Source organism: Xiphophorus couchianus, chromosome 2 (genome assembly GCF_001444195.1).
Source record: "Xiphophorus couchianus chromosome 2, X_couchianus-1.0, whole genome shotgun sequence".
Classification (NCBI taxonomy): domain Eukaryota; kingdom Metazoa; phylum Chordata; class Actinopteri; order Cyprinodontiformes; family Poeciliidae; genus Xiphophorus; species Xiphophorus couchianus.
Genome location: NC_040229.1, coordinates 32,622,512 through 32,640,757, shown reverse-complemented (window position 1 = coordinate 32,640,757; position 18,246 = coordinate 32,622,512). Strand labels below are relative to the sequence as shown.

Here is an 18,246-nt window from a genome sequence, read left to right as displayed (position 1 = left end):
TCAGTTAATGAGTCACCTTAAAGTTCTTTGATGGTTGTAAAATAGCTGTGATGTTTGATTCTGGAGAGGAAGAGGTGGAAAATGTTTTTAGGTTGCTGGTAGCCCATATTTAAAACATCATTCTTGGGACTCGCCCGAGTCACTAAAACCTACCTGGTTCAATAACAAATGCAAGTTGTAAAATAGAGAACAAGCGACCGTTAACAGGTGTGCTCTGTGAAACCTGTTGGCTGTAGGCTGCTCAGTCTGGCTAATTCACAGGGGGAAGAAGGGTGGGACACCTGGATGTAGGCCGTCAGATAACCAGGCGAATCGTTTCTCGAAACCAGCTTAAACAGAGTTTACTTCAGTTCTGGACAGGGTAAATCCCAGCAGATTTAGGAAACTCAACGGACCCGTTAGACGGAGAGCTGGTAGCACATCTCCCCTCTCAGAAGAGGAAGTACGAGAGTGAGAGAGTAGAGACAGAAAGGAGGGGGGGGGGTGTTGCGCAACAACACTTAGTAGTTCCAATAATAATCCAGACGTCTTATTTGTGAGATGAATAATCAAGCAGTAGACAAGACTTCTTTGTCTGTTAGTTCCCTGATTCAGTTTTTTTCAAGTGCACTTTCAGTTTAAGTAGCAGAGTTAGGACAGTGTTAACCACAGAAGTACTATTAGGATCACAGGAACAGTGTTTACATTTCAGAGATGTAATGGGCACAAAATCACAGTACAGAAGGAGATTAAGAGGAAAGAAGAGTAAGAAAGAGAAGATTAATTATGCCTTTAATTGGTAAACATTTTTAGTTTTCTACTAGTTACAGAATGTTGTGGGTGGTAGTGATGGCAGTTGCTTTATAAAAGTAACCTTAACCAGATTACTGATTACTCCTTGAAAAGTAACTTAGTTATTTTACTGATTACTTGATTTGGAAAGTAACTAAGTTAGATTACAAGTTACTTTATTAGTTGCTTTCAGCAGCTGCTGACCACAACCTTCTGTCACCTCAATATAAAAATTATATTGAGCTTTGCCAATACTGACTTAATTGCAAGTTATTTTATAAAGGTAACATTAACAATGTATCTCCACTTGTAAGGTTGAACTGAAGGGGAGACTTGTTTGGTTACAACAGTCCAAAAAAAAACTTTTGCTTGTTTTACATCTGATGTCAGTAATTACACTGGTGGGTGGGGGGCCCATCTAAAATGATTCTATCCAAGGCCCTGGCAAAAGTACCAGGTGGCCTGAACTCATCTTGCCATGATTTTTCTCCTTGTCCTCTATGTAGGCAGGATTTTTTGCTTAATCAAAGAGGAAAATTGCATGTGAATGTCTTGTATATTTTAAAGGGGCGTCTCTATGGAGGAGTCCAGCATTCCCTCTTGTGTGCTCAGTTCATGTTAACTGGAATGTGGTTGGATTTATGATTATGCACAGTTTCAGACATCCGGGTTATTTTTTTGCTTTCACATATTTGTAAACATACAGTCTTTGTACATAAGTGCAAAGGAGATTTATATGTTTCTCTGTTTTTATGATCGAATTCCAATGCCACTTACGCCATCTAGTGTTCGCCGGTGGTAATGTGTCTGTGGGAGGAGACTAAAACCTGCGTGTTGGATCCACTAAAATATAATGTTAGGAGTTTAGAGGCTTAGCTGGGTGCTGGTGTGGAGCAGACGCCGCTGGTGACCAACTGACCCCTCAAACCCACAAGGAAACACGAATAAAGCAGCAGACCAGAGCGCGAGGGCCTGCAGCCGGAGGGGTGAGCTTCCAGCACGCGCGCGACGTGGACAGCTTGTTTTTAAATGTAGCTGACCTTTTCCGTAGAGCTTTTAAGTCCTAGGTTTGGCTTATAAATTAGGAAAAACACTTTTTTCAGTTTTCCAGAAAAAAACGTCAATTCCTTGTTAATAATTTTTTATTTTCATTAACAGTTTAAAACAAGAGTTAAATCAGTTTAAACCAAACGGCATATCAGCACAAAATCATTATAATACCGGTCTAGTGTGGGTTGGAAAGTCAATGATTTGGGCTTTACCTGCGTTTCTCTGCAGACCAAACTACTGTGTACTAGTCACGTGTGTGTTCTGTCCAACCAGCAGTGACGCCACTGATCCAAGGTTATGCCATAATTATGTAAGAAAATAAAGCAGCAAATGCTACTTTCTAGTCTAATTGTAGAAGAACATAGTTCTAGTCTACATAGACTAGTCGTACTAGTCTATGTAGACTAGTAGGACATAGACTAGTCCTTCTAGTCTATGTAGACTAGTAGGACATAGACTAGTCCTTCTAGTCTATGTAGACTAGTAGATCTCTAAAACTCTAAAGGAGCTGCAGGATTATGACACCAATGTCTAAAGTTTCATATGAAAAGCCTAAATGAAATCATATGAAAAGGTTCTGACAGCGTAGAATAAGTTTTGGTTCACACTGCAAGGCGTGGTTAAAATTAGTGATGCGACTGGATCATTTTTTTAAATCAAGTTAATTGCAGGGTCTGTAATTAGTGAATCACAGTTTAATTAGAAACCACATATTGACCAAATAAGCAACGTTTCAATTCAAAACCACTTTTTGCTCCTAAATTATTGAATAGACAACTGAGCTCAGCAGCAAATATATTTAATGTTTTTAATCTGTTATTCAGGTTCTTCAATCATCAGATTGATGCTGTCAATTTCAAGAATCCTTGATCACTTAAATATTAGCATTGGGGATGTTTGTGCTGCTGCAACATGTTTAGCAATGAGGTACTACTTTAGACTTGAATAGCTTCAGAGAGGCTAACTCCTCTTAGCACAACTTGATTAAAAAAAAAGTCTTTTCCAGTGTCCCATCAGATCAATTTTTGAAGCAAAAATTAAACTCCAGTGGGTCAAGAAAAGCTGCCCGCAAGGACAGTTTCACTTGTGTGGTAGATTTATGGGCATACCAGAAACATGTGAATACAAAGGCTCCAGCTTGGGATTTTGCAGGTAAAGAGAAAAAAAAGTGTTTAAAATGAATCAAAATTAGTGCTTTAAAGTTATGGCCATAGATCAAATCAAAATGAATCCAGTGTATATGTAGTGTCAGATCTTCTGTTTTCAATACTTTTGTTAGAGGTTCAAGATGGATGAGAAACGTTGTTGTGTGACGCTGTCAGTCCAGCCCTCCAGTGGACTTGTGGATGAGAAATTTGTTATACTGGTCCAGAACAGCTTTCCCAGTTCCCTGTTGACCATCTACGCCCACCATCAGTGTGAAGACGGCTACAGCTGGCACGCATTCGCCCACTACACTTCTGATGCCACTGGTGCTGTGAATGGTGTGGGATCGTACCCCAGAAGTCAGACACACAGCCATGTAACAAGAAATGCAGACAGTTTTTCACGTTTTTTTGCCTTCCACTTCACAGTTTCGGAAGATTGCAGTACAGGTGGGACTTACTCGGGTGTTGAAGCTATGGGTCTACTATGGAGCCTCAAGCCAGTTCCAGGCAGCAAACCAGGACTCAGGCTGGTGGGTCATGCAACTGCTGGCTGTCCACACAGATATCACTACCAGTATCTTCGCTGACTCTCCCCTTACCAACAGGATGAGGAAGAAGAATGTCCAGGCCCCCATGGTGGTCACCATATCTGTCTACAGCGGTCACCTGACAGAGGGCTTTGAGGATCAGGTCCCTCTGGCTGGTGTAGAAGTGGAGCGGTGGTACATGGCTCCTGGTGTCCGGAGGATCCCAGTCATAGAGGATGGACTCACTGCAACCCTCTTCCTGCCTTCAGGTAGGGCTAGAACCAGTCTAGATGGACTAGAACCAGTCTAGATGGGCTAGAACCAGTCTAGATGGACTAGAACCAGTCTAGATGGACTAGAACCAGTCTAGGTGGGCTAGAACCAGTCTAGATGGACTAGAACCAGTCTAGGTGGGCTAGAACCAGTCTAGATGGACTAGAACCAGTCTAGATGGACTAGAACCAGTCTAGGTGGGCTAGAACCAGTCTAGATGGACTAGAACCAGTCTAGATGGACTAGAAGCAAGATAGTTGGCAACAAAAGTATTCACACCTCTTGAAGTTTTTCCTCTCATTAATGCAGCTGCAAACTTTGATGTATTGAGATGAAAGTGAAAATTGGAAATTAGCTTGTAATGAAATGGTGGATGAAAAAGGAAAAATAGACTTTAGAAATGTTTATGTGTGTGCCTGGTTTATTCAATAATGCTAAATAAATTCCAGTGCTGTCAGGTGGCTGCAGACGTCATTTAATCACCAAGCAGAGTTCAGCTGTGTGTCATCTAACCGTAGTAGAAATGCAGATGTTCTGTTCTTGGCTCTCTGCTTAACCACGGTGGGAACCATTATCCACACACAGAGCAAACATTTAAATTCCTTTAGTTTGGTGTGATGGAAGAGTTAATAATTCGAGCCTTTTACAAACAATTAACCTTGTAAAAGATGGCAGTAAAGTTTTTTTCTGCACAAAATCCCTGCTGTTCCTGACCCTCAAATATTACCACAGAAATATAAACACTGACAGAATCGAAGTTGGATTTTTTAATATTTTTATAGGTATAGACAACAACCTCACCTAAATAAAATATATCTCCAAAAAACTAAATGGCAAACTTCTGTCTCTATTACTGTGTGTCTAATATGAGAAATCTTATACATTGGACCTTCTATTATGACCACCTTGACCATCCCAACTGAGTTACGCTGGACTTTTGTCCACACAATAATCTTTCTATTATGGCCTTTGTGGGCTTTGCTTTGCCTATACATTCTATTGGATCATTTAAACACAGTGTCTCTAAGCATTCAGTAAAAATATCAGCTGTCCTATTTTTAATGACTCCTGGATCATAGCTTTGAAACTAGTTTACTCATCCTCACTTTGTTCTTGGCATTAGTTAATCCAGCTTAAGGTAATTCATTGGATTCAGATCTTCAAGGCTAAGTTGTCTTCCATCTTAGTCCCACTAACAGTCGAGTAGATGCATAAACCTACTGTTATGTATCAGATGTAACCTTACAGAGGCCTCGCTTTATGGTTTTTTTATGTTCCCTTTTCACTAACAACTGGAAGAAAATTTCTGGCATGCTATCTTATGTATGTATTCAATGTCAAACTAGAACCAAACCCATTAGCATATGGATCTATTTCAGTCAGTTAAGGTTTCTATAGGTTTTGAATTGCTTTTGGCTAGTCATGCAATCCTACTCAAATGGAAGGATTCCTCTCTTCCATCTCAGTTACAGTGGTTGCAAGATATTATAAATTGTCTTAAGCTTGAAAAACTCAGATATTCACTTGTCCTGCTCTTGTACAGTTGAAACGTGCAGCAGTGGAAGTGCAGTGCTACACAAGGAAGGTCTCTTGTTGGACAGAACTGACATCATTATAGTGTTGTGGGGTGCAGAGTTATTTTCTTGCTTTATATTTGTATTTCTTCACTTTGTTTGTAGGACTAAAACCGTTTGTAACAGTATTTTCCCCTTTTTTAAAATTCTGTCAATGTGCAAAAAATATGTGAAAATTCAATAAAAATGTTTTTGATTAAAAAAAAAAAAAAAAGAAATGTAAGAACTGTTTTTGTTGATCTGACTTATTTAAAGGACCTGGACCTTTTCCTGGTCTCCTGGACCTGTGGGGCGGTGGAGGTCAGTTGGTGGAATATCGTGCAGCTTTGCTGGCCTCACATGGCATTACCTCAATGGCAATTGATTACCTGACATGTAAATACACCATGGAAACAGGAAAGATTGTGGAGCAGGACTACTTTGAGGTAAATGTAAAGGAAATATGTGGATATGAAACCAATGGCAACATGAGCATCATAAGGACACTCATCCGTGAAGCTGGTATTCAACTGTAGTGCTTTGTAGAGTTGGAGTTTGGGGCAACACAGGAAGTGGGCCCGCAAAAATAAAAGTCCCTGACTAATTGCGGGTTACAACCGTCAAATGAAAGTGGCGGCTACAAGGAGCCAGTGGGCCTCACAGAACCGTGATGCAGCTTTCACTGCCATTACAAGAAACAAAGAACTCAAAAGAGAGAGTTTAGCTGAAAAACTACAAATACCACCCAAACTGGCTTCTCTCAATACCCCATCAATATTGTGTGACAAAGCAAAAAAGTTCTCATTTGATGGAGCAAGGTGTACAGATTGGGATTACCCCTAGCTAAAGTTATTCTGATAGGTTTTTACAGTTCCTGATGACATGATGGGGTTTAAAGAACATGATGTTGATGGAATCGCAGGATTGTGATCAATTTGTAACTGCTGATTGCTAAACAAAGTTATGATACCAAAACTTTGTTTAGTCTATAAACAAAGTCTAGATAGTCTATAAACTTAGTCTATAAAATCACTTACGCCATTCCCACCAGTAACTTAGTGTGCTTAAGATCACCAATTGGACCACTAACATAGGCTTGGGCATTTATTGCATCATTTATCGTGATAAATCTTTTATCACAATAAGAGGGTGATTTATCGTAATTGTGATAAATTCCAACTAAGGATGCTTAAAACCCTGTAAAAAATATCCATATTGTAGAGATCATTATTTTTACTATTTTTTTTTCAATAAACAAAACAATTACCATAAAATTCAAAATATGATTAAATGCTGGTACTGTGTGTGCGTTTTAGTGAAACATGTCCCACTTCTTCTTTGTCGTAAAGACTATTAGAAATAGAAATATTATTTTTCAAGAGCAGTATTTGTGTTCGTGTGGCTAAGGTTGCTGTTATGCAGTCATAGCCATACAGCTACCTAAGGAGTAATACACAATTCCTATCACTTTTATTGTTATCACAATAGTACTGCAAAACATTTTGATAAAACGTTCTGTCCATATCGCCCACCCCACTAAAGCCATTTAAGATAAGTGCCTAGACACTGGAAGGGTGGATAAAATTAAGCTCTGGCAATAGTTCATGGTCACAAGGTAATTGCAACACTTCTGGTATTCATTAAGCTGTGACTCAAAGGTCACTCTGTTTCTAGCAGTTTGCAATACAATGGTGGAGCAGCTGCAGCTTGTAAACCCTGTCAACCCTAAACATCTAAACTGTATTTTAAAACTGGCAACCTCTCAGACAATAGAATGCAAGTGTTAAACACGTTTTGACGAGAAAAACATGAAGTTCTGCTTTCAAACTGAATATGTAAGCACAAGAATTAAAAGTTTTGAGAACAAAAGACATGAAATCCTGCTTTCAGACTGAAAGTGTGTTCTCTTGAATTATGGCAGAAAAATTCCCCCATAGATTTTTGCTTTAAAAAGGCACCATGTGCTTCAAAAATCCATAATAAAGGTTCTGGTAAAAAAAAATTTAGTATCATGAAAAAGTTCATTTTAAAATAGTAATTCCATTCAAAAGGTAAAATTCGTATATTAAATTCCTTCATTACATACAGTCCAGGGGTCTCAAACTCAATTTACCCGGGGGGCCGCTGGAGGTAGAGTCTGGGTGAGGCTGGGCCGCATTCACACACACGGTCTCCTCAGCCGAACCTTTCTGATTGCCTATTACCATATTTGGCCGTAGTCAGGCGCTGTAACAGCCGTAATTGTGTAGTGTCTCTTTAAGATACTCTAGTATTGCTAATGATGTCAGAAGTATGCGCCATGGCTTCTCTGTAGAGAGCGTGGGAGAAACGTGCTAGACGGACATGTTAGCTCCCTAACTTTTTAGTTACGGGTTGTTTGGATGCTGCTCAATTTTCATGTCTGATAATATAGCAGCCGTTCAACCGGCTTTGTAAGGTTGGTGAAGAGTATTTATTAAAGGACAACACTGTGGAATTCCCAGTACCAGTGTGGTTGTGAGTTTTTGACCGTCCTGACGAATCTGCCGCCTCCTCTCCTCCCACAAACACAACCCAAGCGTTACAGCGCCTAACCTTAATTACGTTACACTGATCAGCAACTTCCGGGTCTAGACTGGATGCTGAAGCACGTGAAGCGGGAGCGGCCGCGGAAATTGCGCATGTACCGCATGCAAATAATGACAAATAGAAAATGCAAATAGGCCCGGCCGATGTCCCGCCCCCGAGAGCAATATACTCCACCATGATTGGTAAGTTCGTTCAGCTCTGCACACAACACTGAAAAGTGCCAATTATATCAAACTCGCGGGCCGCACTAACATTAAACTTTCATATTAAGGCGGGGGCCACAAACTATCGTCCCGAGGGCCGCAGTTGGCCCGCGGGCCACGAGTTTGAGACCCCTGATACAGACTGATATGTTTCAAGTATTTATTTCATCATTTATCATGATAAATGATGAAATGGTTTTTGTTTTTTGTCCTCCCCTCCAGAGGGTCTTTTGTGGGCTCTAGTGTCCCTTTATATGACAGTAGGCTGACAAGAAAGGGGGAAGGAGAGGGGAAGACATGCGGAAAATGTCGCCGGGTCCGGGAATCGAATCCACGACGGCCGCGTCGAGGACTCAAGGCCTCCAAACGTGGGTCGCGCTATCCACTACGCCACCACAGCATGCCTGATTAAATGTTTTATAATTATTACTGTCAACAAATGAAAACTAATTCAATATCTTAGAAAATTAGAATATTGTGAAAAGGTTCAGTATTGAAGAACCCTGGTGCCACACACTAATCAGCTAATTAACTCAAAACCAGATGATGATGGCATAGGTGCTTTGAAGAAGTAACTTTAATCGAATTAGTGATTACTCCTTGAAAAAGTAACTTAGTTTGATTTCTAATTACTTGATTTGGAAAGTAACTAAGTTAGATTACAAGTTACTATTTTAGTTGCTTTCAGCAGCTGCTAACAACAACCCTCTGCCACCTGTGAAAATTAGGTTGAGCTTTGCCAATACTTACTTAATTGCAAGTTATTTTATAATGGTTACATCAACAATGTATCTCCACCTATAAGGTGGAGATTCACTGGTTCGCCCAGGAAGCCAAACAGGTTAAGACTGCCTCTGTTACCAGGCGGTTCGCACCGCTGCTGACGGAACCTGGGCTGAGAGGCTGTGAATAGAAGCTACTGCAGAACCTCAACTGCTATAGGAAGACTCGGCCCATAGCTCACAAAATATCACATAAACATTACCAAAAATACTGTACCAATAAATTGAGCCGCAGCATAAAGCCAAATATGCCACGATTAAGTAAATCGTGATCCTCAGCTCTCGCTGGAGCGGTTTGCAGCCGAGTGCGAAGCGGCCGTGATGAGAATCAGTGCCTCCAAATGGTCTTGAGCTGGAAAAGGGTAGAGTGCCTTCTTCGGGGGGGATGTCATGGAAACACAATAATCAAACTACCAAGATGATTAGTTACACTTTTACAAAGTAAACTTCCTAATTAAATGCTAAATGTAAAATTAATTTTTTTAATTTTATCTCTGCTGAACCCATTAAGTAAAATTTAATGCAATTTATTCAGAATTGCTATTCTGAATAAATTAATGCTGAAGTTTTAGACCTATTGTCTGTGTTACAATTCAAACATTGCACACTGGTCTGAGCTGGAACACGCTTTTCTCCTGCAGATGGCTTACAAATTCCTCCAGAAGCACCCGAAGGTCCTCGGCAGTAGAATCGCCATGTTGGGTCTCTCCCTGGGCACCAGTGTCATCCTGAAAATGGCTGTGCATTCTCAAATTATGAAGGTTTGATTTAGGCCCTGTACTCATGGAGACAAGTACATTACATGTTTGTAAATTATCGTGTCCACATGACGGGATGCAGTGCCACAGAAAATGCTGCAGTAGGCATGCCGGGCTATTCGGTGGTACTGCCACAGAAATACACAAAAAACACCAAATGTTGAGATGTTTATTTGTGAGAGTGAGGCACTGCGTGATGATCTACACCAGTGGTCCCCAACCACCGGGCCGCGGACCAATTGGTACCGGGCCGCGCAAGAAATAATGAACTACTTCCGGATGTTTTATTTTGAAAATCCTAAACCGGATTTTACCTGTTGCGTCTTTTGCGTCAAAATTGAGCCAACTTGCAGCAGAATGAGTAACAAAACAACATCAGAGTACTGCGCGCACCCCCCCTCGGTCCGCAGCAAAATTGCTAAGGGCTGACCGGTCCGCGCGACTACAAAGGTTGGGGACCGCTGATCTACACTACAGGTTTTCATGACCGCATAAAATGAGGTCATGCGGTCATGAAAACATAACATGTTTTAAATGTGTCCACTCTGGAACACGGTTTTAAAAATAATCATTTCTGGACTCCCAAGATGGGAAATCCGTGTGAACACAACCTAAAGGACAAAAAACTATAACCTATAACCCCTAAAATTGTCTTTGTGTCGATGAGGTCTTGGATGATTTGATTGAATTTTGTACATCAGAGAAGAAAAACTTCTCTGAAATTAAAACCAGTTCAGATTCTTTCATATACAATTGAAGTTCAGTTACCTCCACAAAAGTCTGTTTCCAACTCAATCCACAACAGCAAAGTTCAGATAGTTGTGGAGTTTCTGTTTGCATGATTAAAAGAGACATTTTAAATATACGTGTGTTTGTTTTTGTCCTGTCAGCCAGTGGGCAGCACTGGGAACAACAGTAGAGATTCTGGTTTCTGTCTGTTTCTCATCTGATCTACATCTGTTTGTCTAAAAATGTGTTTATGTTCTCCAGCTCAGCTGTGCCGTGTGTGTTAATGGGAGTCATGTGCAGCCAGTGGATGGATTCTTGAAGGAGTTGGTGGATCGCTACAAGTAAGTTCATGAGTTTCCAGTCAGTGGCTGAAATTCTGCCTAAAGGCTTCAAATTGATTAACTGAGAAGAGAACAAATTAATCAGAAATATTTGTTTTCATCATAGTTATCACAACACGTCATTTAACCTTCTTTGTTCAATAAAGAAACTGGGGGAGTGATCGCTTTACCGAAGATAATAAGGTGGTCTGGCGAGATCTCCTGCTGCCCATCCCCACTGACCTCTCCCTCAAAGTGGATGTGAGTAACTTTCCCACATTCAGCTTTAAGTGTACTAATTATTTTAGTTCTAATTGATAAATCTCTTTTTTAAGAATTTAACTAGGGATGCAACAATCCACTTTTTTCACTTCCATTACAGATACCAATATGTGAGGTTTAGTATCGGCTGATATCGATATCACAGAAAAACGGCGCTGAATTTACTTACGTTTCTTTTTTTAAGGCACAGATAAATGTGCTGAATTGCAAATTTATGTAATAACTCTGCACCAGTACTGCAAGCTTAAACACAGCATGCTTGTTCAAACATGTAGAAACAACAAAACTTTAATTTGTTCAGTCATTGCAGCTAGAAGTATAACATCCAATGTGAAATAAATAGATACTGAAGCTGACAAAAACATTAGGTTCACTATCTTGGTCAAACATGTAAAAAAATAAACTGCAACAAACCTTATTTCAATTTTTTTCAGAAAATGGAATTAGGAATTCTAACTATAATGTGATAACTCATGATGTTGCTCAGAGTACAAAAAATAGAATTAATCTGAATAGATCTGGATCAGACACATTGTCACTAATGTCCAATCTGGATTTTTTTTTTTTTTTTGGTCAATATTAGGACCATCTCTACACTTAACTTTTAGTTAATAAATAAAATTTGAGTTGATGCACAAGCTGCACAAACATTAAACCAAAAATTCAAGCCAGCTCTTATCCACAATCTGTGGACAGAGACCTCTTGTGAATTTCTATTTGTAACTAATGTTGCTACGCGACTGCTGCACCCTCCAGCTCCCTTCACTGGAAGGTTACCACTTTTTTCAGTACAAAGCTTACTAGAAAAGAACTGTTCCCTTTGAATAACATGTGGCTAACTCCTGGAGGGCTTCCCCCCCCAAAAAACAAGAAATGAAGTTAAAAACTCAGTTTGTCTTTGACCAGGTGGGAAAACTCCAGTGTCCACTGATGCTGATTGTTGGTGAGGATGATCAGAACTGGTGCCCCCATGAGTCTGCAATGGATGTGAGTTTCCAAATATCAAAAAGTTCTTGACTGAATACAGTAAAGCCCATGTGTCAAACTCTAGAACCTGGAGCCAAATCTGGCCCTCCATCATTTTTTTATGTAGCCTGTAGGGAGAACACATAAATAGAGCCTTCAAGATAAGGTTAATAAAAATCCTCCCAAATGTACCATATTAATTCCTCCCAAATGTCCCGATTTCACCTGATGGCTATAATTGGAACTACACCTAACCTGGGCCACAAAGAATCTTTTTAGGTTAACTTTGCCCTCTTTTGGGGGGCTGTCACAGGGTCACTGTGGGTGTTAAAAATCGGGGACCCTGGGCATATGGGTAACGAGGGATGGCTCTTTCAGGGTACTCCAGCCCCATGACCCTGTGACCTATGGTTAGCCCCCCAGGATTTTTCAAAGTTGGCCATTTTTTGCTTCCTGATGGCAAAATTTAGAGCCGGATCCTCCAAATTTCCCAGTCCTCTCCAATGTCTCCCCATCGTTTCTCCGTTCCCAAGTCATTGAACTCGAGTGAAATCATGTTGCCCAGCATAATTCGATATCACAGGGACTGTAGGTGCAGCAGGCACCTTTTCTGTTTCCTAAGTAGCCACTAGACTATTGGGGCCAGCGTAACTAAGTGCCTGCCATTAGGGGACCCATTGATGATCTCAGTTAGCATCGTGTGCTCGGTTCTCTGGAGTTCGGCCACTGGACTACTGGAGCCATGGTAACTGAAGTTCTTGCCATCTCTGAGGATGTCAATGCTCCCAGATGACTGTTTTTTTTTTTTTTTTATTAAATATGTTCTAAGATAACATTTAGTCAGGTATAAAGCATACTTTTAATTAAGTTCATACTTCTGTATTAAACATGTTTTTTGATTGTTTCTAATGTAATAATCTGATCCTAGATGTGTTTTAATTTAGTTGTAAACAGAAAATTGACAACAAAAAGGCTTGAGAGCCTCAGATTGTGTCTAATTAATTTATATAATGTGTTTCACTTATCCACTGACTTTGTGAAATAACTGAACTTTTATTGACTGCATTTTGGACCATACAGGAAAATAAATGCATATTTGGCGCCACCTAGGGAAAAAACAAACCGACCCAGTGTGTGTTGCTGGATGTAACCTTTTTTACCCTTTAACATGAAGCATTTGCAGGAGGAGAAATAACTTAGGACATTTTATTCACTTTGAAGGTTTTTATTTAAAAAAAAACAGGTTTATGTCAATATCTACAGTATCACAACTTGTTTAATTCACCTTTTTGACCCATTCCTCTGTTATTAGTGCTTGAAGCTTCTTCTGCTGCTCCACCTGCTTTTTACGAGGGCACTAGCCCAGGGCGACACACTTGTTTTTGGAGGTGGAAAGAGGTGAAAGATTTTTATATGAATGCGGATTTTGCAACCATTCTCACAGGGCTCTATCAGATTAGCTGTGTTAATATTTAAGGATTTTTAGGTACATAAACAATACTCAAGTATTTGAAAATTATGACGCTATTCTTGGGGAACAACATGGAGCTACGTCCCAGCGGACGTATTAAACACGCTGTGCGTCAATTTTTACCCGCTGATGTATAAGACCAACTATTAATATGGACACCAAAACTGGAGCCAACATCCTTCTAAACATGGCTGTGTGTTCGCAAAGACTTCTGGTTCAAACTCCAAATCAGATGCAGTGAAATGTATTTGATCGGTTTCCTGAAGGAAAGAGCAGATGGTTCTTTAACTCCCACTTCCTGTTGGTAGGCAGGGCTATCCACCTGTCACTCGCCAGCAAACAATAATAAGGCTGAGATTTCTTTACGAGATCCTAAAACACGTCACGGACTGAGAGCTTCGTCAGTAATTTCTTTTGCAATTAGCTCCAGATTTTTTTAAAAGCACTGGTTTAATCCATTGCTACTACTTCAACATACTTCAAACCAAACCATTCAAGTAAAACTCAAAGCAAACATTAACTCTTTGACTTGTGGGTCGTGTCCATCTAGAACATTCTCAGTTTCTCACCAGTACAAGGATCCTGATCACGACGCTCAGGACAAAACACCAGACCTGGAACTAAAAGGCAGATTTCAGCCATGATTTGTAAAGTGAGACGATTGATCAAAAAAATAAATAAAAAAAGCCTTCTGTTAGTTCTGCAGCTGTGTTTTTGTTTTCTTTTATTTTTTTTATTTTTTTTTGGCAAGTGTCTCCATGATTTTTACATGGTTTGCATCCAAGAGGAAGATGTGAAACTTTTCCCTGCTCCTTCCCCGTGTTGGGAAAACATGCAGGACTAAACAAGCTACTTACTCATCGTTATTAGTTCCACCAAAACAGGCAGAGTCAAAGCGGTCCACGTTCATCCACCTGTTCTGTGGCTGAGTTTGGGTCCAGCTTGGGCTACTTGGAGGCAGGTTCGCCCTCTGACCTCATGCTGAAGGGCTCCAGCCGCTCGCTCTCCGGCAACATGTTGTTGAGACGCTCCATGAGCGGCACCGTCTGGTCAATCCCCATCTGGATGCGCCGCAGGATCATGGACATCTCGTTGACCTTCTGGATCTGCTCGGCGTACTTGGCGTAGCGCTTCTGGCGCTCCTGCATTATGCTGAACAAGGCTTCCACAGACAAGTCCATCTGAAAGGACAAAAAGAAAAAGAAGAAAAAGACGGTAGACAGTTTGTACCGGGGGGGATAGTATATAACTCTTCTCTGGTTTGGTCTCGTTGAAATTCGAACCTCTTTGATCCTCTTGACGAGAGCGTTCTGGTCGAAAGCCACGGCTTCAGCGCACTGGTGCAGGTGGTCTTGGTATCGGACGCAGAGCTGCAGAACCTGGGCCGGGTCCAGCCTCTCCAGACAGACGGTGCTCGGGGACGTCTGACCGCTCAGCACTCCTATGGAGAGACAAACACAAAACGAAAGATCTGCCGAGGCATTTTGGAGCCAAGAAAAGCTTGTGGATCAGAACGAAAATGAAAAGTTTGAGATATTCTTTTATAATCTATACCTCCAAAAAGTAGCCTTAATAACAATATTTAGGTGAGTCCTGAAGATATTTGGTTGCCTTACGTTTTATTTTCACTACAAAACCACAACATCTTACCAAGTATCTTTGGTCTAGTTTCTAGTCTAGTACACTTGAAATAAGACAAAACTAACTTACTAGTGCAAAATCTATTAAAAATCTGCTGCTGTTGCATCAGCCTTGCAGACCTCTCAGGTCTTCTGGTTCTGCATCCCCAGAACCGGAACAGAGCATGGAAAAGCAGCATTCAGGTTCTATACAACACAAATCTGGAACAAACTTTCATAAAACTGTAAAGCGACTGAAACACTGAGTTCCTTTAAATCAAGACACACACCCCCCTCTCGCCCACATCTCTAGACGATGGCATTTGACAAAATGTAATATTTATTGATTGTTTCATAATTGGTGTCTGTATGACGTTTTTAGCACTTTGAACTGCTTCGTTTCTGAAAAGTGCTACACAAATAAAGTTGATTTCACTTAAAGTGAACCGACACTTTTTGGATTTTTACAAGCAAAGCGATGGATCATCGACCTCCTGCTCAAAAGTTATGCACTTAAAACCACTTTCAATTAATTTGATTTTCTGGTGAAAATATTCAACGGTTATAAATACTTTTGTGAAGCATAGAATGTTCTGGTTCCTTTCTGTTCTAAGTCTTAACTAGTTCTTCCACCAGATTAGATACACAAAGCATGTCTACTGCTTGGCTCTCGCTCAGAGACGTCCAAACTTTTTATCATATGGACTAAAATTGTTACGTTGAAAGCCTTTGAGGGCCACAACATAGGATTATTGTAATTGTTTTTGTCATAAAACTTTTCCTGTCTATTCTTAGAAAAAGAGTAGAATATGGGTCAGTATTCTTTGAAAACTTTTGCTGTGTTTAGTTTTTGGTTTTTTATGACTAAATAAAATGCAGGTTTGGATGGATCCAGGTCTGATTTTGAGTCAAAGCTGATGAACATACTCGAATAAAAAAACAAAGTGCATTGTGTTTAACCTATGTATTTTCCACCTGAAAAGTCAGTGGAAAAAAAAAACAAAAAAACTTTTAGCACAACAAATATGCACCATATATATATATGTAAATGTATATACGATTTAAGAATAGTACATATATGTATCATTCTTAAATCGTGGTTGTGGGGCCACAAAAAAATCTAGGAGTCAAAAATGGCCCCCGTGCCACACTTTGAGCCTCCCTACTCTAGCTTGTAACCTTCATGAGACAGACGTCCTACTCGCTAGCGGTGCCTCGTACCTTTCAGAAGCGGCTGGAACGTGGGGATCTCTTGGAGCTTGATCACATCGGGGTCGTTGTGGATATTTCTCAGCGACTGAGTCCCCTGAGCCACAACCACGATGTCATCCATTTTTGCCTTCTGTCTGGCCGGGGATGGAACCGCTGAAATGAACCCAAAGAGTCAAAGATGAACTCCACCTTAGCACAGCTTCTCCACAAGACAACTGCAAACCAGAACTTCTACTGTTGCACACAAACTTTTATTTAACAGATATTTCTTAGGTAAAACAGGTGATCTTACCAGATGTGCTGTGATCGGAGTGTTTATGTTCCGCATCTCCACTCTGTTCGTTTCCCATGGTAACGACACCTGAATGCAAACTTCACCTTCTCCTCAGAGCCAGATATCAGTCGTTGTCTTTTCAAGCAACCCAGAGCTTGAAAACGTGATAGGATTTTAAAGAACTACAAAATCAGATTCATCATGTCTCAACAGCTGAGGTCTGTCCTGCGGCAGCAACAAAATGTTTCTTAATTACTAAAGATCTATAATTAAAATGTGGAGGAGAAAATACCATCTTTTATGTTCCGTTCGTCAAAAACAACAAGACTTCTCCTGATGATCTGCCTACTTCCGTAAATATTAAGCCCGGAAGCACCGCTTGGTTCTTTGCTGCCCTCTGCTGCTGCGGAGGGAAAGAACTAGTTGAAATAAAAAAGGATCTCTTCACCTATAAATCTTGCAGTTTTTCTGTTTAGTAAATGTCAAATAACACAAATAATAACATTAATAAATAAGCTTACTGCTTTATCTCCCACATTATAAAATGATTCAATCATTAACACAGAAACATATCAGCATATTTTTTAAATATACTTTTAATAAACAGGAGTCATGCTTACAGGATAACCCTAAATACAAAACATTACAAACATTGTTTTTTGTCAATAAAAATAATATAAAAAACCTTTTGTTTTTTTAAAACTGTATTTAAACCTGAACTCTTTCCTGAACTTCCTGTCATGTTACTGACTACAGACGACACAATTGGACCCAGAAGCAGTTCTTACAGCGGGTCGATCAACGGTGAAGTTTAACACTCAAGAAACTGTGAACTAACACGTTTTAGTAAAAACAAAACTAGCAACAGAAAAACAGTTGTCACCATTTCGCAATAACAAAGTGAAACTATAAGAACATGTTTTTTTGTAAACCGAGTTGAACAGCAAACTAATGATTTTGTTCATGAAGGAATTTCCGGGCAGCAGGACTCCGATCCTCTGTCTGCTCGGGACTCCTTGTCTGTTTCGTTGTCGCTCTCCTCTTCAGCCAGAGGGTAAGGACGCAGGTCCAGGGTCAGAACGCGGCTGAACATGAAACCATCCAACTGGAGAAAGGAGGGGAAAAAACCCATCAGTGTGGAGGTATTTCTACTGAATAAACAACGTGGAAAATGTGCCCCACGTCAGAGTAGACTCCCAAGAGGGCATCAGCTTTGGAGAAGAACTCCTCCTTCAGGGAGATGACGATGATCTGCATGTTCTCTCTGGACTCCTCTCTGATGAAGCTCGTCACCTGGAGGCAAATCACAACACGGTATTCAAGTTGAAAAAAACCTTTTACCAACTAATGTATCAGCAGCTGAAGCCCAACAGCCAGCGTCCCGCCTGCAGCGGACATGGAGGACGGATCCGGACATTACTGGTGATAAACAAAAATAAATAAATGGCTTGATAAAGTCATTTATGTGCTAAATATCGAATCCAATAAATAAGAACGTTCCCAGCGTTTTGGATTACACAGCATGACATAAATACAGTATTTATCGTTTTCGACAGTACAAATTTTAGCATAATCACTATTATTTAATTTTCCATTTTATTTACAATCGCTTTATCGGCTTCCTTTATTTCCTCATTTTTTCATATTGTGTATTTAATATGATTTTTTAATTTACTGTTACATTTTGTTTCATTATTTATTCTTTTTTTCTCTCATTAAACTATTTTTTATTTTATTACA

At 40.1% G+C, this 18,246-nt stretch overlaps 3 protein-coding genes across 6 annotated transcripts in view; 1 reads left to right on the top strand and 2 right to left on the bottom strand.

Moving 5' to 3' along the window:
- The first annotated feature begins 1,383 nt into the window (after positions 1–1,383).
- On the top strand, positions 1,384–12,000 carry LOC114149730 (acyl-coenzyme A thioesterase 4-like). Of its 3 annotated transcripts, none has more exons than XR_003596577.1 (9): positions 1,384–1,757; positions 3,101–3,305; positions 3,396–3,495; positions 3,575–3,765; positions 5,599–5,768; positions 9,517–9,636; positions 10,624–10,703; positions 10,810–10,943; positions 11,871–11,981. XR_003596577.1 is itself a non-coding variant. In XM_028025778.1 (9 exons), the coding sequence occupies exons 2-9, from the start codon at positions 3,110–3,112 to the stop codon at positions 11,979–11,981; spliced, it is 1,062 nt and encodes a 353-aa protein (XP_027881579.1). In that variant the 5' UTR covers positions 1,385–1,757; positions 3,104–3,109; the 3' UTR covers positions 11,982–12,000. The 3 variants fall into 3 exon arrangements, 2 of the variants coding, with proteins under 2 accessions (XP_027881579.1, XP_027881571.1); XM_028025778.1 differs by having other exon boundaries at positions 1,385–1,757; positions 3,104–3,305; positions 10,850–10,943; positions 11,871–12,000; XM_028025770.1 differs by having other exon boundaries at positions 1,386–1,757; positions 10,850–10,943; positions 11,871–12,000.
- Positions 12,001–13,139: 1,139 nt separating this feature from the next.
- On the bottom strand, positions 13,140–16,918 carry borcs5 (BLOC-1 related complex subunit 5). Of its 2 annotated transcripts, XM_028045207.1 has the most exons (5): positions 16,799–16,918; positions 16,525–16,660; positions 16,242–16,385; positions 14,685–14,842; positions 13,140–14,582 (listed from the first exon to the last, which is right to left on the bottom strand). In XM_028045207.1, exons 2-5 carry the CDS (start codon positions 16,580–16,582, stop codon positions 14,349–14,351), a joined length of 594 nt encoding a protein of 197 aa, XP_027901008.1. In that variant the 5' UTR covers positions 16,583–16,660; positions 16,799–16,918; the 3' UTR covers positions 13,140–14,348. The 2 variants fall into 2 exon arrangements, with proteins under 2 accessions (XP_027901008.1, XP_027900998.1); XM_028045197.1 differs by having other exon boundaries at positions 16,525–16,910.
- Positions 16,919–17,092: 174 nt separating this feature from the next.
- The window catches only part of smc1b (structural maintenance of chromosomes 1B), a 30,729-nt gene continuing 29,575 nt past the window's right edge, over positions 17,093–18,246 (bottom strand). The window contains exons 24-25 of the mRNA XM_028045174.1: positions 17,689–17,799; positions 17,093–17,611 (exon numbers count right to left, since the gene is read on the bottom strand). Coding sequence (XP_027900975.1) covers positions 17,468–17,611; positions 17,689–17,799 — 255 coding nt within the window. The 3' untranslated portion in view covers positions 17,093–17,467. The remainder of the gene's footprint in view (positions 17,612–17,688; positions 17,800–18,246) is intronic.

Excerpts from the sequence above, each read along its gene's own strand:
- LOC114149730 (XM_028025778.1), top strand. The coding sequence starts at position 3,110 with ATGGATGAGAAACGTTGTTGTGTGACGCTGTCAGTCCAGCCCTCCAGT. Across the intron at positions 3,766-5,598 it reads AACCCTCTTCCTGCCTTCAG|GACCTGGACCTTTTCCTGGT; the intron begins GTAGGGCTAGAA and ends ACTTATTTAAAG. Across the intron at positions 10,944-11,870 it reads ACCTCTCCCTCAAAGTGGAT|GTGGGAAAACTCCAGTGTCC; the intron begins GTGAGTAACTTT and ends GTCTTTGACCAG.
- borcs5 (XM_028045207.1), bottom strand. The coding sequence starts at position 16,582 with ATGGGAAACGAACAGAGTGGAGATGCGGAACATAAACACTCCGATCAC. Across the intron at positions 14,843-16,241 it reads GTTCCAGCCGCTTCTGAAAG|GAGTGCTGAGCGGTCAGACG; the intron begins GTACGAGGCACC and ends GTCTCTCCATAG. Across the intron at positions 14,583-14,684 it reads TCGTCAAGAGGATCAAAGAG|ATGGACTTGTCTGTGGAAGC; the intron begins GTTCGAATTTCA and ends TTGTCCTTTCAG.